Raw genomic sequence first — 25,659 nt, 5'->3', positions numbered from 1 at the left:
GGCTACCCCAAACTCACCATCAAATCACATGTCTGTGGCCACAGCATGAAGCACAAAAAATGATACATCCACTGTTTCATTCAGAATTTTTTTCTTGTTTTCCTCCCCTAAAAACTATGTGCGTGTTATGGTCAGGTGCGTGTTATCGAGCGAAAAATACAGTAATGGTCAGGGGTCCCTTTACCTTTACCTACGGAGGCTGGATTGGAAAGCCGGGGGGGCGGGCCTAACACCGAGCAAATTGGCAAACATACATACAGTGGTACCTCGGTTCTCAAACTTGATCCGTTCCAAAGTCCATTCCAAAACCAAAACATTCCAAAACCAAGGTGCGCTTTCCCATAGAAATCAATGCAAAATGGATCAATCCGTTCCAGACTCTCCTGGCTTCAGCAGAGAGGGAGAGCTGCGCAGCGCCCCTTCAGCCAAGTGGGAGGAGAAATGGAAGGGGCGCTGAGCAGAGAGGGGGAGAATTTTTTTTTTCTTGTTCTCCCCCTCTAAAATAAGGTGCGTCCTATAGAACGAAAAATACGGTAGCTATCCGAAGATATGGCTCAGGCCAATGGTTCACCAATCCAGCTTCCTGTTCTCACAGGTTTTCGCGCTTATGGCATTCCTTCTTTTCTGTGGGTTCATTCCCCCCCAGCACCCCGAAATAACCCTTTCCTCTCCTCTCGGCAGGGTGAATCCCCGGTTGGAGGTGGGCAGCACCTGTAAGAAATGGCACATGGCCTATCACGGGACGAGCATCGGATCCGTCCGGCGCATGCTGGATCAAGGGGAGCTGGTGCCAGGTAAGGGGGTGCCCAGGTTGTGTTTTCTGGGGGTACAGAATGCCAGCTTCTGCCCCCGCAATGCTTTTGCCGCTGTCCCCTACAGGGCAGTTCCTCCCCCTGCTCGACGGACAGCCCAAATTTTGTTCCTAGGAAACCGCATCCCATGAGAGTTCATGGGGGAAAGGAAACACACCCACTTTGAATTCTGTGGTTTTACACATAACAACCACCCCCTGCTCCTCTGCAGGTCTTAAAATTAGGTGAATAAAACCTTAGAAGAACAACAACACACATGACATACAATGGTCCCTTGGTTCTCAAACGCCTTGGTACTCAAACAATTTGGAGCCCAAACACTGCAAACCCGGAAGTAGGTATTCCAGTTTGGGAACTTTTTTCAGAAGCTGGATGTCAGGGAACTGACATCGGAGCAACAGGAGAAGGAGAGGCTCTCCGATTCTGCAGGGGAAGGTACCAGCACAAGGGGGAGACGTAGCTTGATGGAGGGGGAAGGAAATCAGTGTAACACCAAGGATCCAGGAGAGCAAATGGCAGAGGAGGTGGAAGGGCTCCGGGATTCTTCCTTGGAAGTCAGTGAGGAGAGCCCTGGTCCTCCACTACCCACGCCCTCCCTGCGCAGAAGACTTCCGCGCAATGAGAGGCGGAGACGATTGGGTGTCAAACAGCTTTTATGCTGGCAAAGGTTTAAGAAACGCCCACAGACAGATTCTGCTAGCGACTGAGGCAGCCACGCTGAGATGGGCTGTGCAGTCAAGACGGTTTAAACTATGCAACCAAGCTTCAAAGTGGGAAAGTTTACGCACAAGTAACTCCCAACCACTACACTGAAAATGCTCCATTTTGAGTGTTACACTTCCAATTTGAGTGCCACACTTCTGTTTTGAGTGTTACAGCAAGGTCTGTCTGTTTTTGCTATTTATTTTGTGTTTTTGCTATTTATTTTGTGTTTTTATGACTCTGTAGAACCCAGTCCAGCTACTGATTGATTGATTGTGTGACTGCAGTACATTGCTTACTGCTTTCATTTTATGGACCAATGGTCTCGTTAGATAGTAAAATTCACATTAAATTGCTGTTTTAGGGGTTGTTTTTAAAAGTCTGGAACAGATTAATCCATTTTGCATTACTTTTTATGGGAAAGCACACCTTTGTTTTGGAACGGAGTTCCGGAACGGATTAAGTTTGAGAACCAAGGTACTACTGTACTGCTCTGTGTCGTGATTTATTTAACAAAATAAATAAAGGCAACATGGAGTAGCCATGTGTGGAAACCTCAGCACACACGAACTCAAACCTCTGAGGGCAGTGCAAGCTACCTGAGCGGGGGACCCTCTGCCGATCTAGACACCCCCAAGAGAGTGTGGAAGACAGTGTGGTATAGTGGTTAGAGCAGGGCTCAGCAAACTTTTTCAGCAGGGGGCTGGTCCACTGTCCCTTGGACCTTGTGGGGGGGCCGGACTATATTTTGAAGGGGAAAATAAAATGAACGAATTCCTATGCCCCACAAATAACCCAGAAATGCATTTTAAATAAAAGCACACATTCTACACATGTAAAAACACCAGGCAGGCCCCACAAATAACCCAGAGATGCATTTTAAATAAAAGGACACGTTCTAATCATATAAAAACATGCTGATTACCAGACCGTCCGCGGGCCGGATTTAGAAGGCAATTGGGCCAGATCCGGGCCTTAGTTTGTCTACCCATGATGTCAGGTATTGCTTTTTGCGTTATTATTATTGTTGTAGTTGAGATTTATACGCCGCCCTTCATCCAAAGACCGCAGGGCGGTTTACAGCCTAAACACTGAAAACGGAGGCACCAAATACCGTATTTTTTGCACCATAACACTCACTTTTTTCCTCCAAGAAAGTAAGGGGAAATGTCTGTGCGTGTTATGGAGGAAATGCCTATGGGTGGCATGCCTACGGATTTTCCTCCTCTAAAAACTATGTGCGTGTTATGGTCAGGTGCGTGTTATAGAGCGAAAAATACGGTACATACCATAACAGTGGGAACAAGCAATCGCCGCTTCCCCCGTAAGCCCATCGGGAGAGGCTGATTCCACCTTGTGTCTCTTCCTCCTCGCTCTTTGCAGGAAGCACGTCGATCCTGAGCTGCCGCCCGGTCAAGGCGGACCCGCAAGGCGGCAACGGCGGAGGTGGCGGCGGCGTGGGTGGCGGGGGCGGCAGCGGGGGGTACCACGAGCCCGAGGAGAACAGCTCCCACGGGCGCGAGGATCCTCAGCGCGTCCTGCTGTCTCCCACGCTGCGCTACGCCGGACTGGAGCCTTTCGCCACCAAAGTGCAGTACGTATCCTGGTGTGTGTGTGTGTGTGTGCTGTTACTGGGACCTTCGGCAAGCCTGGCCGAGGAGCTGGTGGGAGGGGGGGCAGTGTGGCGCAGTGGTTAGAGCACCGCTTCTCGAACCCGGGTCCCCTAGCTGTTGTTGGACTACAACTCCCATCATCCCTGGCTGCTGGTCCTGCTTGCTAGGGATGGTGGGAGTTGTAGTCCGACAACAGCTGGGGGTCCGGGTTTGAGAAACGTTGGCGTTGAGAGTGTCTGACCCTAGGAGCTGGGAGACCAGGGTTCGGATCCCGCAGCTCAGCTTGGGGGGGTGGGCAGTCGCTGCCTTTCTCTGCCTAACTTACCTCACAGGGTTGTTGTAATCGACAAGGAGGAGAAGCTTGTGGAAGCAGTAAACGGAATAAAAAAGGAAGGGAGGGAGAAATGGGCTTCTTATTTCCTCTCCATCTCAAAGAAGCAGACCGTTTGGCAGCAGGTGAGAAAGCAAGCAGGGAGACCGTCCAGGTGATACTGTTCATCTGGATTGAGAAGCAGGGAAACGGATTCTCAAAATCCAAGAATTTAGAGATCTCCCCCCCTACTCCCTCCCCCCCCCCCAAACCCTCTGGTAACTTGAAGACAGTTGATAGGATCAGGCCAATTTCAGGGGGCCAGGTGACCCTCACCTCTCTCGCCCTGACCTAGCCACTGTGATCCACACGACGGTCACCTCCAGACTTGATTACCATATTTTTTGTTCTATAGGATGCACATTTCCCCCTCCAAAAATTAAGGGGAAATGCTGCGCGCAAACCTCTGGAGGGCAGCGGGGCGCTGCGCTCCAAAGGCTTCAGGGATCTTTGAGGCTGGCGGTGGGGGAAAGCAGCGCTTCCCCCCACCGCCAGCCCCATAAGCTCTGGTGAATGTACCTTGAACGCACCTTGTTTTAGAGGGGGAGAACAAGAAAAAAAAAATTTTCCCTGTTCTCCCCCTCCTATGGTCCGGTGCGTCCAATGGAGCGAAAAATACAGTATTGTAACTCGCTCTATGTGGGGCTGCCCTTGAAACTGACCCAGAAACTCCAGCGGGTGCAGAATGCAGAAGGCGAGACTCCTTACGAGGTCTTCGCTGCAAGATCACATTCACCCGGTGCTATACCAGCTGCACTGGCTCCCCGTGGAGTACAGGATCAGGTTTAAGGTGCTGGTTTTAACCTTTAAAGCCCTATACGGCCTAGGACCCTCGTACCTACGGGACCACCTCTCCTGGTATGTCCCACGGAGGACCTTAAGGTCTTCAAACAAAAGCATCTTGGAGGTGCCACAGAGAGGTTAGGCTGGCCTCGACCAGAGCCAGGGCCTTTTCAGCCGTGGCCCCGATCTGGTGGAACGCTCTGTCACAAGAGAATAGGGCTCTGCGAGACTTGACATCTTTCCACAGGGCCTGCAAGATGGAGCTGTTCCACCAGGCCTTTGGCCAAGGCACAGTCTGACCCCCTCTTTTGGTAACCCTCACAGAACTCTAGCCCAGTGGTTGCCATGAATTTGATTTTGAATTGATTTTAAAATGAACTGATATTAGAATGCTGTGTTACTTTTATTGTTGTTAGCCGCTCTCAGCCCGGCTTCGGCTGGGGAGGGCGGGATATAAATAAAGGTAAAGGGTAAAGGGACCCCTGGCCATTAGGTCCAGTCGTGACCGACTCTGGGGTTGCGGCGCTCATCTCGCTTTACTGGCCCAAGGGAGCCGGCGTACAGCTTCCGGGTCATGTGGCCAGCATGACTAAGCCGCTTCTGGCGAACCAGAGCAGCGCACGGAAACGCCGTTTACCTTCCCGCCGGAGTGGTACCTATTTATCTACTTGTAATGGCGTGCTTTCGAACTGCTAGGTTGGCAGGAGCAGGGACCGAGCAACGGGATCTCACCCCATCATTGCGGGATTCGAACCGCCGACCTTCTGATCGGCAAGTCCTAGGCTCTGTGGTTTAACCCACAGCGCCACCTGTGTCCTGGGATATAAATAAAATTTTATTATTATTATTGGGTGCTCCTGCCGACCTCACGGCCCCCTGATTCTGCCCGCCTTCTCTCCCGCAGATTCAAAGACCCAAAGTCCCACCGGCAGCACTCAGCCCAGGTGGCCTTCCAGGTGTGCGTCCGCCCCGGGTCCTACAAAGTCTGCGCCCAGTCGCTGGCGGCCCCCGAGCCCCTGGACCCCCGCTTCAGCAGCGCCGACATCGAGTGGGTCACCAAGGAGAAAGGTGCTACTGTCCTCTACGGGCTCCTCGTCCGCGTGGAATGAGGACCGCCTCCCGCCCAGGAGCGCTGACGATGACGACGCCACGGCGTTCGGCGAGGAAGAGCGGCAGGGGTAGCGGCTGTTGCCAAAAAACAAAACCCCCGACCCCCTACTACGCACAGACTGGGGGGGGGGACGACAGCTACGGCGATCGACAGGCACAAGAGACTGCCCCCCCCCCAGTGGGGCAGAGGACGGCGTCGCCCCCCTGTGGCCACAGACGGCTGCTTCTTCTACCCCCCCAACCTTTCCTTTTTTTGCACAGAGACAAGCTAAACTTGGGGGGGGGGTGGTATGTTTGGGGAGTGTTGAGTTGAGCCTTGTATTTAAGAGCATGAGGGGAGGGGGGTTTTGGGGTAAGCGGGGCAGGGGAATTAGTTGCCACAAAAGGACTTTTGCAGATTCTGGGGTGCGGGGGCTCTTTCTGGAACGCCCAGGAGTTTCTATACCGGCAAAATTCACCCTTTTCCTCCCTCCCTTCCAAACTCGCCCTTCCTGCCAAGTTGAGTCTGTTCATTGGGAAAGGATAGAAAGTGGGGGGTTTGGGGGGGGTGATATCGGCCCCCTCTCTTTTTCTTCGACGGCTGCATTGTGACAGGATCGGACATTTCAGGAGGGGTGTGTGAAGGGGGCAGGGGTTGACCCAGCCGCTGCCCCCTCCCCGGAAGAGAAAGCAGAGGTGCAGATTCGCACTCGCCCCCCAGGCGTGGGTCTCTTTCCTCCTTAGTACGCGTGCCTGTTTTTAATGGGGGTCCTTCTTTTTCATCCTCCCCACCACCACCCTCTTTCTTCAGCCTTCTGCACCAACTCTGTGTACCGCCCCCAAGAAGGTCGTGGAATAAGGCGTGGAATGGTGTGTGTGTGTGTGTGTGTGTTTAATTAACGCAGCCTGTGAACAAGCTCTTAACCCCGTGGAAGGTTTCAAGGGTGGGTTCCGGGGGGGGGGGGAGAGACATGGATTTCTCAAATTTCACGCCTAGCTTCTCGAACTCAACACCCGTACCACGATTTCCCTCCAGTTATTCCCACGTAAGAGAAGAGACATGGATTTATCAAATTTCACACCCAGCTTCTCGAACTCGCCACCCGTACCACGATTTCTCTCCAGAGAAGACTCCGGTGATTCCTCCTTTCTTCTGACCCTCCCTGTTCCCCGTACAACAAGCACATCGCCCTCTCCCCCCCCAAAAAAATAAATTTCCTTGCTCTTTTTATCCTGAAGGAGCCCAGCACTCACTTCTCAAGTGTGTGTGAACACCCATTTTTCCTTCTCAAGCCTATTATTCCCCCCCTCCTCTCCCTTCCCTTATTTATTTAAAACCTTGTGTTGGTTGTCAAATTAAAATTTAAAAAAAATGTGAATTTTCTTGAGGGGCGAAAGGGTAAATGGCTTTTAATGCCCACCCCGCCCCCCTTTGATTTATATATATTTTAAATGGTATTTATGCTGCTTTTTCACTTTATTTGTTGGAAAATGACATGCATTGGGGTGTTTTGCTTTTTTTACCTCTGTAAAAAAACTTCGTTTCCTTTTTTTTTTCTTTTTTTTTGAACAAAAGTTTCAAAGGTTGTACAGTGCGTTTCTCCCCAAGTTCCTTGCAAGGGTTTATAAACCAGGATTCAGCTGGTTCAGTGTCCGTGTCTCTTTTTCCTACAACCTAAGTCAGTCCAGCATCCCCTTCTCAAAGTGGCCAACCGGATGCCTCATTGGGAAACCTGCACCCAGGATTCGAACACAAGATCCCTCCCCCCTTGCCTGCAGTTTCCAGCAACTCGTACCCAGAAGCATCGCCGGCTTCAACTGCGACAGGAGAGCACAGCCACCGATAGCCCTCTCCTCCTCCAGGAATTTTCCAATCCCCTTTTAAAACCACCCGAGTCGGCCTCCTGTGGCAGGGAGTTCCGCAGTTCCTGGATGAGCAAGTACGTCTTCCTCCTTTTCCTAAATCTTCCACCGTTCATGGGAGACCCACGATTTCCTGTGTTTGGAGGAAAACTTTCCCTTTGGCACACTTAATTTTATAAGCTTCTATCGTGTCGTCCCTTAAACTAAAAGGTCCCAAATGCCACAAAATTTGCTTTGCATGGGACTCGTTGAAATACCTTATTTTGGGGTGGCGCCGCAGATGATTGTGGGGTGAGCCCTTTCTGCTCTTTTCCCATCCACCATTGGGTCAGCAAGAGCTTGGAAGCAGCATCCGAAAACTGCCTTGCATCCCAGCACGGACTGGCAGCATCTTCTCACCCTAACCCGGGCATTTGACCTGGGACCTTCTGTGAGCCACAGGCCTTCCCCGTGATTTGCAAGAAGGTATGGACATCTCCATGGTGGGACGCAGGTGGCGCTGTGGGTTAAACCACAGATCCTAGGACTTGCCGATCAGAAGGTCGGCGGTTCGAATCCCCGCAATGACGGGGTGAGCTCCCGTTGCTCAGTCCCTGCTCCTGCCAACCTAGCAGTTCGAAAGTGCAAGTAGATAAATAGGTACCACTCCGGCGGGAAGGTAAACGGCATTTCCGTGCGCTGCTCTGGTTCGCCAGAAGCAGCTTAGTCATGCTGGCCACATGACCTGGAAGCCGTACACCGGCTCCCTCGGCCAATAAAGCGAGATGAGCGCCGCAACCCCAGAGTCAGCCACGATTGGACCTAATGGTCGGGGTCCCTTTACCTTTAGGACATCTCCATAGGCGCTGAGCCTGTGTCACTCCTTGCCACTTGGCGGGCCCGACTCTGGCTGCAGGGAGACTTTGCGAGTGGGCGTGGCGGGAAAGCACATTTCCTTCCTTAATAAATCATTGCCTGCCACCCAAAATCTCTTGAGTGGAACAAGGTTTAGGGGAGTTCCAGGCACCCAAGGTTTGTGGTTGCTTTTGGGAAATGAGTCACATCAGAGAATTGCAATGTCTTTGGGGTAGATGGTTTATTTACACAAGTACAGAACGTGAGCCTAGAGATGGGGTTCACAGCTTAATCCAGGCTTAATCCAGATGTTTTGGCCATGATCCCTAGCTACCAGGACCAGTGGTCAGGGATGATGGGAATTGTAGTCTCAAAACATCTGGAGGGCCGAGGTTGAAGAAGCCTGCCTTAAATTCATTTTTAGTGTCTTCTGCATAGAAATGTGGAAAATCAAATCAAACAATGTTAAGCCCCTTCCATTAGCGAAGGGAGATCACAGAAGCAGGTATGACTGGTCTCCAGATTCGAACTCAGCAAAGGTTTTCTATCTGCAACTCCAGTGAAGCTGAGGACATCTCTTACTGCTTGAAAAGAAAAAAAATCGGGCTTATTTTATTTTCTCGAATATATATTTTTCACATATCATAAACATAATTTAAAATCATTGTCTCTTTCTGGCGAAAAGCACAATAGCAGCTTAAAATTAGAACCACCACCCCATTTTTTTAATGGGGGGGGGGTGCCACAAGTGGCTGGGCTCTTCCGCCCTCTCGGACGCCTGGGTCCCTTCCCCTCTGCGCCGGAGCGCACGGGACTCCTGGGTCCCTCTCTCAGTTGGGGGGAGAGTTGGGATCCCTTTCCCGGACTCCTGGGTCCCCTTCAGCCAGTGGGGGTGTGTGGAGCCTGCCCGGACTCCTGGGTCCCCCTCTCAGTTGGGGGAGAGGGGGCAGCCCTTTCCCGGACTCCTGGGTCCCTCTCTCGGTTGGGGGAGAGCGGGGAGCCCTTTCCCGGACTCCTGGGTCCCTCTCTCAGTTGGGGGGAGAGTTGGGATCCCTTTCCCGGACTCCTGGTTCCGCTTCAGCCAGTGGGGGTGGTGGAGCCTGCCCAGACTCCTGGGTCCCTCTCTCAGTTGGGGGAGGTGGGGCAGCCCTTTCCCGGACTCCTGGGTCCCCCTCTTAGTTGGGGGAGAGCGGGCAGCCAGTCCCGGACTCCTGGGTCCCTCTCTCAGTTGGGGGAGAGCATTGAGCCCAGTCCCGGACTCCTGGGCCCCTTTCTCAGTTGGGGGAGGTGGGGTAGCGCTCTCCCGGACTCCTGAGTCCCTCTCTCAGTTGGGGGAGAGCATTGAGCTCTTTCCCGGACTCCTGGGTCCCCCTCTCAGCTGGGGGAGGTGGGGCAGCGCTCTCCCGGACTCCTGAGTCCCTCTCTCAGTTGGGGGAGAGGAGGCAGCCCAGTCCCGGACTCCTGGGTCCCTCTCTCAGTTGGGGGAGAACATGGAGCCCAGTCCCGGACTCCTGGGTCCCCCTCTCAGTTGGGGGAGGTGGGGCAGCCCTCTCCCGGACTCCTGGGTTCCCCTCTCAGCTGGGGGAGAACATGGAGCCCAGTCCCGGACTCCTGGGTCCCTTTCTCAGTTGGGGGAGAGCGGGGATCCCTTTCCCGGACTCCTGAGTCCCCCTCTCAGTTGAGGAAGAGCGAGGAGCCCTTTCCCGGACTCCTGGGTCCCTCTCTCAGCCAGTTGCGGGGGTGGAGCCTGCCCGGACTCCTGGGTCCCCGGCGGGGGGGGCGGGGCGGCTGTGACCCGGAAGAGGAAGCCGCGCGGGGTGTTGGCGTCGCCTCTCCCGGGCTGCTGCTTCTCCTTCTCCTTCCCCGCGGCCTCCGAGGAGCCTCCTTCTCCGCCTTGGGTCCCGGGCGCCCCGGGGAGCCGGAGAGGCCGCCATGCCGGCGCTGCTGGAGAGGCCGAAGCTGAGCTCGGCCATGGCCCGCGCCTTGCACCGGCACGTCATGGTGGAGAGAGAGAGGAAGCGGCAGGGTGAGAGAGAGAGACGGGGGAGGGGGTTATTTGCATGCATTTGCATGCACTTGCATTTCTGTTTTCATTTGCATGCAGTTGCATGTACTAGCATTTGCATTTGCATGTATTTACATGTACTTGTATTTGCATTTGTATTTGCATGTACTAGCATTTGCATTTTCATTTGCATGTATTTACATGTACTTGCATTTGCATTTTCATTTGCATGCATTTGCATGTACCTGCATTTGAGTTTGTATCCCGCCTCCTGCAAGGTGCTCAAGGCGGCGCGCAATCCCCACAACTCCAACCCGGTGCCAGGTAGGCTAGGCTGGGAGGAGGCAGCGGCCGACCCCCGGTGACCTGCTGGGGGGAAATCCCAGGATTGTAGAGTTGGAGGGGACCCCAGAGGTCATCCAACCCAACCCCCTGCAATGCGGGAATCCCAGCTGACACTTCCAAGACCTTCCACCCTCTGCTTAAAAACCTCCAAGGAAGAAGAGCCCGTCATCATCCCAGGAAGATGCTTCCCCTGTCAAACGGCTCTTCCGGTCAGAAAACTCTTCCTGAAGTCTAGTCCCAATCTCCTTCCTTGCAACTTTAATCTATCCGACCCTCCAGAGCAGGAGAAAATTAGATTGCTCCATCTTCCATGCGACGGCCCTTCAGAGATTTGAAGGTGGCTGTCAGATCTCCTCCCAGTTCCCTCTTTTCCAGGCTCAACATACCCAATTCCCTCAACCGTTCTTCATAAGGCTTGTTTTCCAGACCTTTGACCATCTTGGTCACTCTCCTCTGCACATATTCCAGCTTGCCAGTATCCTCCTTAAATTGTGGTGCCCAGAACTGGATACCGTCTTCCAGGTGTGGTCTGACCAAGGCAGAATAGAGCGGGACTGTTCTTTCCCTTGGGACACGGGTGGCGCTGTGGGTTAAACCACAGAGCCTAGGGCTTGCCGATCGTAAGGTCGGCGGTTCGAATCCCCGCGACGGAGTGAGCTCCCGTTGCTCAGTCTCTGCTCCTGCCAACCTAGCAGTTCGAAAGCATGTCAAAGTGCAAGTAGATAAATAGGTACCACTCCGGCGGGAAGGTAAACGGCGTTTCCGTGCGCTGCTCTGGTTGGCCAGAAGCAGCTTAGTCATGCTGGCCACATGACCCAGAAGCTGTACGCCGGCTCCCTCGGCCAGTAAAGCGAGATGAGCGCCACAACCCCAGAGTCGGCCACAACTGGACCTAACAGTCAGGGGTCCCTTTACCTTATTCCTTCCCTTGATCTGGACACTAGACTTCCATTGATGCAGCCTAGAATAGCATTGGCCTTTTTTGCTGCTGCATCACATTGTGGGCTCATGTTAAGCTTGTGGTCCACCAAGATCCCTAGATCCTTTTCACAAGGATCACTGGCAAGCCAGGTGTCCGCCATTTTATATTTGTGCAACTGGTTCTTCCTGCCTAAGTAGTGCAGAACCTGAAGAAGTCTTGAAATGAATTGAGGCTCCATGGAAGTTGCATTTTGGGAAGGTAATTCCTCCCTGTTTAAGGAAGCTTTTAATGTTTAATAGATTATTGTGTTTTAATATTCTGTTGGAAGCCGCCCAGAGTGGCTGGGGAAACCCAGCCAGATGGGCGGGGTATAAATAAAGTATTATTATTATTATTATTATTATTATTATTATTATTATGCCTTTCCCCCTCGTCCTGCAGAGGAGGAAGAAGTCGACAAGATGATGGAGCAGAAGATGAAGGAGGAACAGGAGAGGCGTCGGAAGAAGGAGATGGAAGAGCGGATGTCCCTGGAGGAGACGAAGGAGCAGGTCTGTGGGGTGGCCCTGTGTTTTGGCAGGTCTCCAGTGTGAGAGAGCCAGTGTGGTATAGTGGTTAAGAGCGGTAGTCTCCTAATCTGGGGAACCGTGTTCGCATCTCCGCTCCTCCACCTGCAGCTGCTGGGTGACCTTGGGCTAGTCTCACTTTTTTGAAGTCTCTCAGCCCCACTCACCTCACAGAGTGTTTGTTGTGGGGGAGGAAGGGAAAGGAGAATGTGAGCTGCTTTGAGACTCCTTAAAGGGAGTGAAAGGCAGGATATCAAATCCAAACTCCTCTTCTCCGTCCCTGGAGACACCCCAGCTCACCTCCGACCCCTTTTCCACCCGCAGATCATGAAGCTGGAAGAGAAACTGCTCGCCCTACAGGAGGAGAAACACCAGCTTTTCCTTCAGCTGAAAAAAGTGCTTCACGAGGAGGAGAAACGACGGCGCAAGGAGCAAAGGTTGGCGAGATCACAAGCGTCTAGCGAGGCAGAGGGCGAAATCCTAACTGTGTGTTGATGTTGGTGGGTTCTGAACTGGCTGTGACCGAGCAGGAGCCTCGTGGAGATGTTGAGCCAGTGTTTGGCTGCTGTGAAAAATAATAATAATATAATAATAATAATTTATTATTTATACCCCGCCCATCTGGCTGGGTTTCCCCAGCCACTCTGGGCGGCTTCCAGCAAAACACTAAAACACAATAACCTATTAAACATTAAAAGCTTCCCTAAAAAGGGCTGCCTTCAGGTGTCTTCTAAAAGTTTGTCTTCTAAAAGGTGTCTTCTAAAAGAAAAAGGCGAATTCCGTGCTTAGGAGTTATTAGGCAAGGAATTGAAAATAAAACTGCCCACAGCCTGTTCTGTGGTGTGAGCGTGCCTGGAATGCTGGCCTCCACATAGGGCTGGGCGATGTTATGTTGATTTGACTGTATATTTGATTTTCTTCAGATTGTTTTATTTATGTTTTATTGATTTAATATGCTGTAAACCAGGGGTCGGGACGTGGGTGGCGCTGTGGGTTAAACCCCAGAGCCTAGGACTTGCCGATCAGAAGGTCGGCGGTTCGAATCCCCATGGCGGGGTGAGCTCCCGTTGCTCAGTCCCTGCTCCTGCCAAGCTAACAGTTCGAAAGCACGTCAAAGTGCAAGTAGATAAATAGGTACCACTCCGGCGGGAAGGTAAACGGCGTTTCCGTGCGCTGCTCTGGTTCGCCAGAAGCAGCTTAGTCCTGCTGGCCACATGACCCAGAAGCTTTCTGCGGACAAACGCTGGCTCCCTCGGCCAATAAAGCAAGATGAGCATGAAACCTCCGAGTCGGTCATGACTGGAGCTAATGGTCAGGGGTCCCTTTACCTTTAAACCTGTGGTCCATGGGCCGCAAGTGGTCGGTCCATGGGGGTTGTTTAAACGGCCCACTAGCCGCCCCTGAACCAAGCCGCTTGCTCAGCGAGTCCCTACACACTGCGCTAAACTAGCACAGCGCACAGCGGGGATTCAGTTGACACGATCCAGCCCATGGAGCGATCTCCGCAGGAGTGAGCTCACCCAGGTGAGGTAAACCTTGCCGACCCCTGCTGTAAACTGCTTTGAACTTTTTCTTTAAAATATAAAGTGATATAGAAATTCAAAGAATAAAATAAAATAATGACGTTCATATATCGTCCAAAACCGGTTTGAAGTCCGTATCATGATACAATCGTACCTCAGAATTTGAACGCCTTGTGACTCAAACGTTTTGGTTCCTGAACGCCGCAAATCCGGAAGTGAGTGTTCCAGTTTGCAAACGTTCTTTGGAACCCGAACGTCCAACGCGGGTTCTGCAACTTCTGATTGGCTGCAGGAGCTTCCTGCAGCTAATCGGAACCTGTGCCTTAGTTTCCGAATGTTTTGGAAGTCAGAACGGACTTCTGGAACGGATTCCGTTCAACTTCTGAGGTACAACTGTACCAGTTTCATAATTTTTGACCTGGCAATATTTCGTGAATTGTGTTGTGTGTGTGTGCAGTACGCAAAAATCACTGTGTGGGGGAAACCGTGAAGGCAGCCCACGACCGACTCAGTTCTCCCCTGCCTTCTGCAAAAGGGGCAGCGAATGGCGAGAGCAGGCGCCGGCAAAGATCTGTTTCTTTCTGAGTTGGGTTTCATCGCCGCTGTTATTGCAGGCGCTTTACTGACCTCCTTCCTCCTGTCCACAGCGACATGACGACGCTGACGGCAGCCGCTTACCAGCAAGGAATGGCCGTCCACGCAGGGGCTCACATCCTCAACATGCAAGGTGCGTTTCTTTTTGGCCGCGTCGGCGGCGCATTGAGAGGATTCTCTTAGAGTTCGGCCACGGATCAGGCAGGTCTGCTTTCCCCACCTGGAGTCGCCTTGTGCTGAATTGGGCCGCCAGTCTCCACCTGCGGTCCAGTTTTAGCGAGAGATGTCGGGGCTCGAACCCAGGACATTCCATGTATAAAGCCTCTGAGGTACCTCCCTTGGTAGGATTGCAGGTATGGGAGAGGGGAGAGCGGAGGAAAGCGAAGACTTTTTTTTAAAAAAAAATAATTTTTATTAAGTTTTCCATTTTAACAATCCGATCAGATCACATTACATATTCCAAATTATACAAATACCTCTCATATAGTCCAAATATTTTGCCAAATTATAATTTTTTGTTGGGGCTTCCCATGCTTCAAGTTCAGTGGGGTTCCAATCATCTTACGTTTCTACTGCCTTGAGTTTCCAATAGTTCCTTCTTTAAATCTTCCTGTTGTTATCCTTCCTTTCTTCATGGCCTCTGAGTTGTTTCCACAGGCGAGCTGAAGTGAGCAGTGATATGCTTCTGTGTGAAGTTTGTATTACTCTCCTTTTTTATTTTCTGTGTGAAGTTTGTATTACTCTCCTTTTTTAGCAGCTGATAAGTCTGTTGTTTGCAATATGTCCTCACATGCTGGTGTTTATGCCAAATCAATCCAAAAGTCCTTCTCTGGTGGCAGACGCCATCTTCTCTCAGTTCCGATGAAATAAAATCTAGGCGTTTGCTCATTCATTTTCTCAGACAGGTTGCATCAAACATTAGTCTTTCAGGGGAGATTTGCCAATTTGTGCTTGAAGTACAGATATGATAACAAATTAAGAGCTCGCCTCCCCCATGACTGTTTATCTCTGTCCCATAATGGCGGATCCCAATTAAATATTGCGTCACATCACCCTTCCAGAGAGTCTTTTATTGGAGGAAAGAGAAGACTTGACCGTCCACCCCTTTGGGAAGGAGTTTTCTCACCCTCTGGACGGCTTGGAGGGGTTGATGTCAATGGGATTTCTTCCCTTTCTCCGCAGGGAGCCCCGGGGGCCATAACCGGGCCGGCACCTTGATATCCGCCGATCGAGCCAAGCAGATGTTTGGACCTCCAGTGATCACAGTGAGTGCCTCTCCCCAGTCGTTCCTGGAAAGACCAGATCTCTTTATTCAATACTGAAGTCATAGTATTCCTCGAAGGATTTATTACCTAATTTATTTGGCAAGAGGGGCACGTTGCTTAATCAGCAGAAACGTTCTAAGCAGTTTGCAAAATGCAATGTGAAATATTCGTTTAAAAAACTGATAATATAAAACAGGCATGTCCAACTCCCAAGAGCAGGGGTCAGCAAACTTTTTCAGCAGGGGGCCAGTCCACTGTCCCTCAGACCTTGTGGGGGGCCAGACTATATTTGGCGGGGGGGAATGAACGAATTCCTATGCCCCACAAATAACCCAGAGATGCATTTTAAATAAAAGGACACATTCTACTCATGTAAAAACACGCTGATTCCCGGACCGTCCGTGGGCCGGATTGAGAAAGCGATTGGGCCAGATCTGGCCCCCAGGCCTTAGTTTGCCTACCCATGCCCAAGAGACTGTGATCTACTCCCACTATATAAAAAAACTGGCAGTGATCTACCCTTTGGATTGACCATTGTGGAGTTTTTTTTGGGGGGGTGTGATCAACCAGGATCACACGATCGACCAGGAAAGCCCCGCAATTGACCGGTTGCGTATGCCTTATATATAAAGCCAAATTGATATAAGATTTATCAGAGTAGAAGTAAAAGCCATGCGTCTCAAACAAATGATACGTAATAAAAATTGCCCGTTAAAATGCCACGAAGGCAGGCCTGCCTAAGCAAGCAAGAACCGTGCCAGGGGCTGAGCCCAATTTTCTTTTCCCCCAGGAAGTGGTTATATTTTGCTTTTCATGAGCAGAGTCAAACGTTCTCTTCCCAATGTTCCCTCACAAAATGGCGGGCTGTGGCAGCGCTGCCTTTTCTATTGTCGTGGTGGTTGTTATTTAAATTTATATACTGCCCTCGATCCCAACGTTTACAGCACAAAACCACATAACATGATAAACTAGGGTTGCCACGTTTCAAAATCTGGACACAAAAGTTGTTGAGCTTTTTATTGCGGGGTGGGGGTTGTTTTTGGCAAAATCTCAACAAAAATGGATGTTTTGGAGCTATTTTTAAGGGAAATCGGCACAAACAACACTGCCAACATGGGTTGCCATGCGTCTGGATTTTCCCAGATATTTTCCCGGTTTCCTCCTGGATGCTGCTTCCAAGTGCAGTATTCTGCTTATGCCCCATATAAACAAGACAAAACGGTTAGGTTCTTCCCTCACAAAATGGCTCCCCTTTCAAAATGGCGGACGGCGGCAGCGCTGCCTTTGCTGTTGCTGCTGTTATGAGAGTTACTAATTAAATTGAATTGCCGCCCTTCCTTCCGAGCGCCACAGGCCCGTTTACGGCAGGGAAACGTGGAAATACGTCGGGTGGCAAATAAGACAAAGCGGTTAGTTGTGAGGCGGATTTGGTGTGCCTGGCGGTAAAAATAAGGGACGTCTCTGTGCGTGCTTTGTCTCCCCAGTCTCGCCACTTTGCCACGCAGCCGACTTTCCCCGCCAGCACGGCAGAGCACGGCCAGTACCAGGGCGGGCAGTCCGGGCACAGCCCTTACGCCGTGGGGCAGAGCCAGCACACAGTGCCCGTCAGCTACGCCAGCAGCCAGTCGATCCGAGGTGAGGATGGAGCCCGTGGGCGATCGGGTGCCACGCTGCACCCCTTTCCCTCCGCGGCGTGGGTGGCGGGGGCACAGCAGGCCGGGGTTTCACCCCCCTCTCCTTTCCCTTCCAGGGCCTTCTGCATTCCCCACCATGCAGTACTTGCCGCAACAGCAGCCCGGCTACACAATCCACAGCCACTTCCCCACCGCTCAGCCTGGTAAGTCTGCAGAGTGGCTGGCAAATCTTAATAATAATAATAATAAATCTGCAGTTGTTTAGTCGTGTCCGACTCTTCGTGACCCCATGGACCACAGCATGCTGGAGGTTGGCAAATCCTATTATTATTATTATTATTATTATTATTATTATTATTATTATTATTACTATTACGTCGCCCATCTCGCTGGGTTTCCCCAGCCACTCTGGGCAGATTCCAACAAAATATTAAAATACAATAATTCATCAAATATTAAAAGCTTCCCTAAAGAGGGCTGCCTTCAGATGTCTTCCAAAAGTCTGGTAGTTGTTTATTTCCTTTACATCTGATGGGAGGGCGTTCCACAGGGCGGGCGCCACTACCGAGAAGGCCCTCTGCCTGGTTCCCTGTAACATCACTTCTCGCAGTGAGGGAACCACCAGAAGGCCCTCGGAGCTGGACCTCAGTGTCTGGGAAGAACGATGGAGGTGGAGACGCTCCTTCAGGTCTACTGGGCCTTTGAGGCCGTTTAGGGCTTTCAAGGTCAGCACCAACACTTTGAATTGTGCTTGGAAACGTCCTGGGAGCCAACATAGGCCTTTCAGGACTGGTGTTATGTGGTCTTCGCAGCCATTCCCAGCCATTCTAGCTGCCGCATTCTGGATTAGTTGTAGTTTCCGAGTCACCTTCAAAGGTAGCCCCACGTAGAGCGCATTGCAGTAGTCAAGCGAGAGATAACCAGAGCATGCACCACTCTGGCGAGACAGTCCATGGGCAAGAAGGGTCTCATCCTGCGTACCAGATGGAGCTGGCAGACAGCTGCCCTGGACACAGAGTTGACCTGCACCTCCATGGACATGAGATGGCAGGGCAGCTGCGCTGGGAGATGTTGTCCAAAAAGGAAAGAGAAAATGAACCAGCCCCACACTTCTTCCCAGGCCCTGTTTCTTTCCTTGCAAGGCTCACGCTTAGCTCTTTCAACCTTCCCTTTCCAGGTTTCATTCCTCCCAGCACAGCCATCCCTCTGCAGAAACAACTGGAGCATGCAAACCAGCAGTCAGGATTTACCGATTCGGTGAGTTCACACCCGCAGCATCGCTCTCTGAAAATGTCCGTGCTCTTTTGTAGAGTTGGAAAGGGACCCCAGGGGTCGCCAGCCCCCTGGAATGCAGGAATCTTCTGGCCCCAACGTGGGGCTTGAACTCGTGGCCACGAGATGAAGAACCCTATGCTCTTACCGACTGGGCTATCCCACAGAGGTCTTACGAGATGGCTAACAATATTTTTAAAAACCAAACGGCAGTGGTACGTCATCAGGGAAGCAGCCGCAAACCTAAGTAGTCAGTATGGGACCCGGGTGGCGCTGTGGGTTAAACCACAGAGCCTAGGACTTACTAATCAGAAGGTCAGCGGTTCGAATCCCCGCAATGACGGGGTGAGCTCCCATTGCTCGGTCCCTGCTCTTGCCAACCTAGCAGTTCGAAAGCACGTCAAAGTGCAAGTAGATCGATAGGTACCACTCTGGCGGGAAGGTAAATGGCGTTTCCGTGCGCTGCTCTGGTTCGCTAGAAGCGGCTTAGTCATGCTGGCCACATGACCCGGAAGCTGTACGCCGGCTCCCTCGGCCAATAAAGCGAGATGAGCGCCGCAACACCATAGTCGGCCACGACTGGACCTTACGGTCCAGGTTCCCTTTCCCTTTACTAGAACACAAGTGTCCAGGCAGAACGATGGAGGTGGAGACGCTCCTTCAGGTATACAGGACCACTCTGAAATACCTGTCTGAGGAGGATACGGGTCTCCAATAAAAAAATAAAGACCCTCATCTCCCAGAATCCTTTGGGGGGAAGCCACGACTGTATAAAAATGGCGTCGCAGCGCTGCGAATGCAGCCGTTCTTGACTGTTTCTAACTGCACAGGGGTAAATTTTAAGTCCGGACAGGAGCCTGGGAAGAACGTCTGCTTGCCGGGACTCGGCCGTGAAATAACCAGTGCATGTGCAGAGTGCATTCCCTCTCACCTTGGGAGGTGGTCTAATTCCTCCGCTCTCTCCTTTCCTCTCCAGTCGACCCTACGTCCGATGCACCCCCAAGCCTTGCACCCGAACCAGGGCCTCCTACAAGCCCCCCAAATCCCAGTCCAGATGCAGACAGCTGCCAAGGTAAGCTCAGAACCTGAAGGCGCGTTGCCCCTCTTCCTGCTTCTACTCCCCCTCTTTATTTCGCTTCCCAGTTACGCGGTTTTCCGTGCCCATAATGTGTTGTCGTGGATCCTCTTGTTTTCGGCCTGTTGTGAATTTTGCTTTCCTTTTCCTCGTCCCAGGTGGGCGACTCTCCCACCTCCGTCGCGACGCCCAGCCCCTTTCCCTCCTGCTCTCTCCCGCTTGCTGATTTGTGGCCCCCCCACCCCCTTTCTCTCCCTTATAGCCCAGTTTGGCGTACACCCACCCGGCCCGCCCAGCCTCTCCAGGCAGCTTCTCCCACGGAACTGCCCCACAGCAGCCCCACACAGTAAGTATCTCGCTGGGTGGGTGGGGGGAGCAGAGCTCAATCCCAAGCCTTGCCGTACCACGGCAGTACCTCTGGGGTTTTTTTTAAAAAAAAAATTATTGGTTTTCACAATTTTATAAACAAACAAACATAAATCGTAATCTTATTGAAAATTACACTTATTAACTTTGTTAAGTGACTTCCTCACTTCTCCTTGGTTGAATTTCATTGCATGTCCTTTTAACGGTTTTCCAAATCACAATTCTTATGAAATTGTAACTTAAACATTAACATTCTTAAATCTTCATATTATGGAATTAAACATATTAATTCATCACTTAACATAAATAAAATCCTAAGCCAATTAAGTATCTGCAAGCTGTTTTCAGTTAATTTAACTAAACATATTTAACTAAATAATCATTCAATTTAATCCACTCTTCCTGATACTCCTCCTCCTTGTGGTCGCGGACTCTTCCGGTTAGGTCGGATAGCAGTATCTCTGAGCGCATGCAGAGTGGTTCTCCTCCCTAGTGAGCCTCTGGCCTCTGTACAGTCTGAGGTTGGGGGTCATTCCACAGATGGGGAGCCCCCACTGAAAAGGCCAAGCGCCAGCAGAACCGCCGCCAATCACACTTCCTGTTGGATGCCGCCAATGTTGGTGCATCAATTTATGCGGGGCTACTAGAATGCGCGGGTGGCGCTGTGGGTTAAACCACAGAGCCTAGGGCTTGCCGAATAGAAGGTCAGCGGTTCGAATCCCCGCGACGGGGTGAGCTCCCGTTGCTCGGTCCCTGCTCCTGCCAACCTAGCAGTTCGAAAGCACACCAGTGCAAGTAGATAAATAGGTACCGCTCCGGCGGGAAGGTAAATGGCGTTTCCGTGCGCTGCTCTGGTTCGCCAGAAGTGGCTTAGTCCTGCTGGCCACATGACCCGGAAGCTGTACGCCAGCTCCAATAAAGCGAGATGAGCGCCGCAACCCCAGAATCGTCCGCCACTGGATCTAACGGTCAGGGGTCCCTTTACCTTTACTAGAATACAACACTGTATTTGTTTTACAGTGGTACCTTGGTTCTCAAACTTAGTCCGTTCCGGGAGTCCGTTCCAAAACTAAGGCGCACTTTCCCATAGAAAGGAATGCAAAATGGATTAATCCGTTCCAGACTTTGGAAAACAACCCCTAAGACAGCCATTTAACATGAATTTTACTATCTAATGAGACCACGGATCCATAAAATCTAAGCAATAATCAATGTACTGTACTATAAATAAGACAGTATTAATTATTTTTTTCCCCTTACCTGCGCTGATGATGGTCATTGTTTGGATGGGGGGGCTTTTATCCATTTCTGCAGTCGCACAATCGATCAATCAGTTGCTGAACTGGCTTCCACACAGTCACAAAAACAAATTAAACTAAAAAGCCTCAAAAACGCAAAATAAATAGCAAAAACAAAAGCGCCAAACTTAATCCGTTCCGGAAGTCCATTTGACTTCCGAAATGTTCGGAAACCAAGGCGCAGCTTCTCATTGGTGCAGGCGCTCCGGAAACGATAGCCGACGCCGCATCAGACATTTGACTTCTGAAAAACTGGAATGCTTCCAGGTTTTCGGAATTTGAGAACCAAGGTACCATTGTATTTATTTTTTTAAAAAACACAACTGTATTTCTGACTCTTCCTCGGGGAAAGGAGTTCAGACAATCTGTTCGTAATTTCAGGATTTTTACTCTACCTTCCTATTAAAAAGATAAACCGATCAAACAAACAAGACAGCACAAAACTATCAGTAGGATTCTTGAGCCTAGTTTCGGTATGAAAAACAGCAGCAGGGGTTAAACAAACCAAAGCACAACATCGCCAAAGGTGTGAGCAGTGTGGGAGGCCTGGCTGGCTTCCTTTTATTAAAAAATAATCTGCGCCCCTTAACAGGAGGGAAACCGCGTCGTGCTCAGTGTTTGGTATGTTCTGAACCCTCTGCTGCTTTGAACCCTTTCCGCGTAGACTGGAAGGTGGGTTGGGGAGGGACAGAGAGAGAAATGGAGAGGTTTACAGTGCTGGCTGCTTGGCAAGGTTCCAGGGGAAGGGAGTTCCACAGGCCGGCACCAAGAATTCTTCCCTGCTATGCCCTTGGGTGGCGTGATTTAGCACACAGATGATAAACTCATGAAGGCACACTCGATCAGGCTGGGAGGAGCTGACCGTTTGGCCGGGAGAGAGCTTTATATATGTATACGGAGGCCCAGGGCAGGAGCAGTGTGTCCATGCGGAGACACTGACTGCCCACAGCCTGACCGGCACCCCAGGGCCCCTCCAGACTAATAATAATAATAATAATAATAATAATAATAATAATAATAATAATAATAATAATAATAATAATAATTATTTATTTATTATTTATACCCCGCCCATCTGGCTGGGTTTACCCAGCCACTCTGGGCGGCTTCCAACAAAATATTAAAATACAATAATTCATCAAATATTAAAAGCTTCCCTGAACAGGGCTTTAGGGACGCGGGTGGCGCTGTGGGTTAAACCACAGAGCTTAGGACTTGGTGGTTCGAATCGCCGCAACGGGGTGAGCTCCCGTTGCTCGGTCCCTGCTCCTGTCAACCTAGCAGTTGGAAAGCATGTCAAAGTGCAAGTAGATAAATAGGTACCGCTCTGGCGGGAAGGTAAGCAGCGTTTCCATGCGCTGCTCTGGTTCGCCAGAAGCGGCTTAGTCATGCTGGCCACATGACCTGGCTCCCTCAGCCAATAAAGCGAGATGAGCGCCGCACCCCAGAGTCGTCTGTGACTGGACCTAATGGTCAGGGGTCCCTTTACCTTTTAAACAGGGCCGCCTTCAGGTGTCTTCCAAAAATCAGGTAGTTGCTTATTTCCTTGACATCTGACGGGAGGGTGTTCCACACAGCGGGCGCCACCACCAAGAAGGCCCTCTGCCTGGTTCCCTGTGACTTGGCTTCTCGCAGGGAGGGAACCGCCAGAAGGCCATCAAAGCTGGAAATCAGTGTCCGGCTGAAAGATGGGGGTGGAGACGCTCCTTCAGGTCTACTGGGCCTTTGAGGCCGTGTTGGGCTTTCAAGGTCAGCACCAACACTTTCAATTGTGCTCGGAAACGTACTGGGAGTTTCCACCCAGTACCCAGCAGCCTGAAAACCGAAGGCAGTAACCCCTCGTCTTGCTGCACGCTTGATGGGTGTGATGTCAACCACACACGGTTGACGGCAGGCTGGTTGGAAAAGCACAAGTCGAGTCCCAAGTCAGGCGGAGAGCCGGGATTACGCTGGCACAAAGCGTTTTAGCTCCCTGCCTTGTTTCACCAGCTGTCTCTCGCTCTCCCTCTCCCCCATTAGGCAATTCTAAGGGTTGGATCCTCCACGATTTCCACTTAGCCCCTGCGCAAGATGAGGGATTGCTGTACAACCTTCCGGTTGTGACCGTTAATTCATATACAGTGGTACCTTGTTTCTCAATCCGTTCCGGAAGTCCGTTCCAAAACATTCCAAAACCAAGGGGCACTTTACCATAGAAAGTAATGCAAAACGGATTAATTTGTTCCAGACTTTTAAAAACAACCCCTAAAATAGCAATTTAACATGAATTTTACTATTTAACGAGGCCATTGATCTGTAAATTGAAAGCAATAAACAATGTACTGTACTATAAAATAAGACAGTATTGTAATGATAAATTTTTTAAAAAAATTCTTACCTGCTCTGATAGTCATTGTTTGGATGCGGGGGCTTTTATCTATTTCCACAGTCACGCAATCAATCAATCAATCAATCAATCAGTCAGTCAGTAGACTGGGTTTCACACAGTCGCAAAAACAAATTAACCGAAAAAGCCCCAAAAACAGAAACGCAAAACAAATAGCAAAAACAAAGGCACCAAAGTCCATCTGACTTCCGAAATGTTTGAAAACCAAGGCGCAGCTTCTGATTGGTGCAGGCGCCCTGGAAACAATAGCCGACAGCCGCATCGGACGTTCTGCTTCTGAAAAACGTTCGAAAACCGAAACACTTCCTTCTGGGTTTTTGGTGTTTGGGAAGCAAGGTGTTTGAGGAACCTAGGCACCACTGTACACTGAAAACTTCTTTCCTTTAACATCTCTTTCTCTCCCCTCTTGCAGTCTGGTTTCCAGGCCTCCCCACAGCCAGCACCTCGGCACCCATTCATCCAGCACCCGCAACAGGGCCAGCGCTTCTACCACAAGTGAGCCCCTCCCCACTCTCGTTGCTTCGACCCCCCCCCCGAACCTCAGCCCAAGTCCCAGCGCAAAGGAAGAAAATATACGTGGGATGACCATGTGTGTGGCTTTATTCTCCCCTTCTCTCTTTGCTGTAATTTGTGAAAACAGAGATTGCACTCTAAATAAAACTTTGTATAATTCGAGGAGCGTTCAACGGTGCCTGGGTCTGTTCCCGTCCCCCTTACTACCTTGCCCCGATAACAGAAATCAGGAGAGTCTGGCTAAACATTAGCAAGAACTTTTGGGCAGTAAGAGCTGACCGGAAGGTAGTGGACTCTCATTTGTATTTCTAAGTGGAGGGAGAGAAGGAATCAAGTGTATGCAAAGCAAGCAAATTTTGCACACATCGCTCATAATCTAGTATGACACTTCTCCCAAGCTGGTGCCCATCACGTTCTGGACCGGACGTCTTGGCTAATGCCCGATGGGAGCTATAGTCCAAACATGTCTGAAGGCCACCAGCTTAAAGAGTATAAACAGGCCGTTTTCAAACTTTGGGGCAGGTCAGTGGGAAAAGACCTAAAGGCTTGTTCAGCTGAATCCTGCCAGGAGCAAAGGGTCCAAAGTGCTTTCCTGTTGTCAGTCCCCCATTTCTAGGAAAAGCAGCTTTTTTTGTGTGTGTGCACCTAAAGTAGCTGTAGTTCCAAGCGCCCTCGCAGGTCAGGTTAAAAGCGAAACGTATGTAAATTTACTGCCCATTGTTCTAAGAGGTGCTACAAATGTTTTTCGGACGGCAGCTGACCTACGGGTCGTGTTTTCCACTCCTGCTTCTGTACATAAAAGGACTACCCTCCATTTTATACGGAGAGGCAAAAAGCCTGCTTCCCCCTGTGCCGGTTTCACTAATGGGCGTGGGGCACAAACAGCCACCGGCCTTGGTTTGAGACATTTTGTCCGTTAAACACACTGCAAACACACTGGTCCCTCGCCATTAAGGTTGAGCGTAACGTGACAAGCAATCTTTCTTTTCTCCCTACGCCCCACTCAGTCATTAACACATAATGAGATCAGGAAATTTTTAATTTTCGGAGCTGGCTTCTAAGAATTGCCGTCGTCACAGTCATCAAAAACAAATATTCCAGGTAGTTTGTTGAACAAAAATTCTATGAAACTCTCAATGCAGGAGGGAAAACCTCATGGGTCAGGACAAAAAAAGAGAGGCACATATCTTTATGAAACCTCCACATTTTTATACAGTGGTACCTCTGGTTGCGTTTGCAACATGAAAAGAGCATGAAAAGAACGCAACCTGCAGCGGCGTGTCTGCGCACCTGCGGGTTGCAATTCGCTGCTTCTGTGCATGCGTGTGACGTCATTCTGCGCTTCTGCGCATGCGGTGAAACCCGGAAGTAATCCTTTCCGATACCTCCGAGTCGCCGCAGACCTGAAAGAACTAACATGAGGTATGACTGTAAACTGTAAGAAAGAAAAGAAAGAAGAAGAGTTTGGATTTGATATCCCGCTTTATCACTACCCGAAGGAGTCTCAAAGCGGCTAACATTCTCCTTTCCCTTCCTCCCCCACAACAAACACTCTGTGAGGTGAGTGGGGCTGAGAGACTTCAGAGAAGTGTGACTGGCCCAAGGTCACCCAGCAGCTGCAGGTGGAGGAGCGGAGAAGCGAACCCGGTTCCCCAGATTACGAGTCCACTGCTCTTAACCACACCACCACACTGGCTCTCAAAAAAACACACACACAGAACTGAAATTTAATTTAATTTTTTTTACACTCCCCCCCTCTTTGCCTCATCTAGCACCTGTCCCTGCAGTGAGTGCATAGTCTTAAGCTTCCATGAGCTTCCTTTCTGGGG

At 50.7% G+C, this 25,659-nt stretch overlaps 2 protein-coding genes across 3 annotated transcripts in view; both read left to right on the top strand.

The window, feature by feature from the left end:
• NEURL4 (neuralized E3 ubiquitin protein ligase 4) overlaps positions 1–7,014 on the top strand; it is a gene marked incomplete at its 5' end in the record, with an annotated part of 67,548 nt that extends 60,534 nt beyond the window's left edge. The window contains 3 exons of the mRNA XM_081167670.1: positions 682–794; positions 2,898–3,108; positions 5,185–7,014. Coding sequence (XP_081023796.1) covers positions 682–794; positions 2,898–3,108; positions 5,185–5,389 — 529 coding nt within the window. The 3' untranslated portion in view covers positions 5,390–7,014. The remainder of the gene's footprint in view (positions 1–681; positions 795–2,897; positions 3,109–5,184) is intronic.
• Positions 7,015–9,871: 2,857 nt separating this feature from the next.
• GPS2 (G protein pathway suppressor 2) lies at positions 9,872–23,992 on the top strand. Of its 2 annotated transcripts, none has more exons than XM_081168029.1 (11): positions 9,872–10,092; positions 11,780–11,889; positions 12,229–12,341; positions 14,075–14,154; positions 15,204–15,286; positions 16,771–16,921; positions 17,037–17,123; positions 18,098–18,177; positions 19,169–19,264; positions 19,530–19,689; positions 20,100–20,245. In XM_081168029.1, exons 1-11 carry the CDS (start codon positions 9,999–10,001, stop codon positions 20,189–20,191), a joined length of 1,146 nt encoding a protein of 381 aa, XP_081024155.1. In that variant the 5' UTR covers positions 9,872–9,998; the 3' UTR covers positions 20,192–20,245. The 2 variants fall into 2 exon arrangements, with proteins under 2 accessions (XP_081024155.1, XP_081024156.1); XM_081168030.1 differs by lacking the exon at positions 20,100–20,245 and adding an exon at positions 23,730–23,992 and having other exon boundaries at positions 9,874–10,092; positions 19,530–19,613.
• Positions 23,993–25,659: the final 1,667 nt, after the last annotated feature.

Source organism: Podarcis bocagei, assembly GCF_964188305.1.
Source record: "Podarcis bocagei genome assembly, chromosome: 13".
NCBI lineage: Eukaryota > Metazoa > Chordata > Lepidosauria > Squamata > Lacertidae > Podarcis > Podarcis bocagei.
The sequence above is the reverse complement of the archived record's forward strand: the minus strand, read 5'-3'. Positions and strand labels throughout refer to the sequence as shown.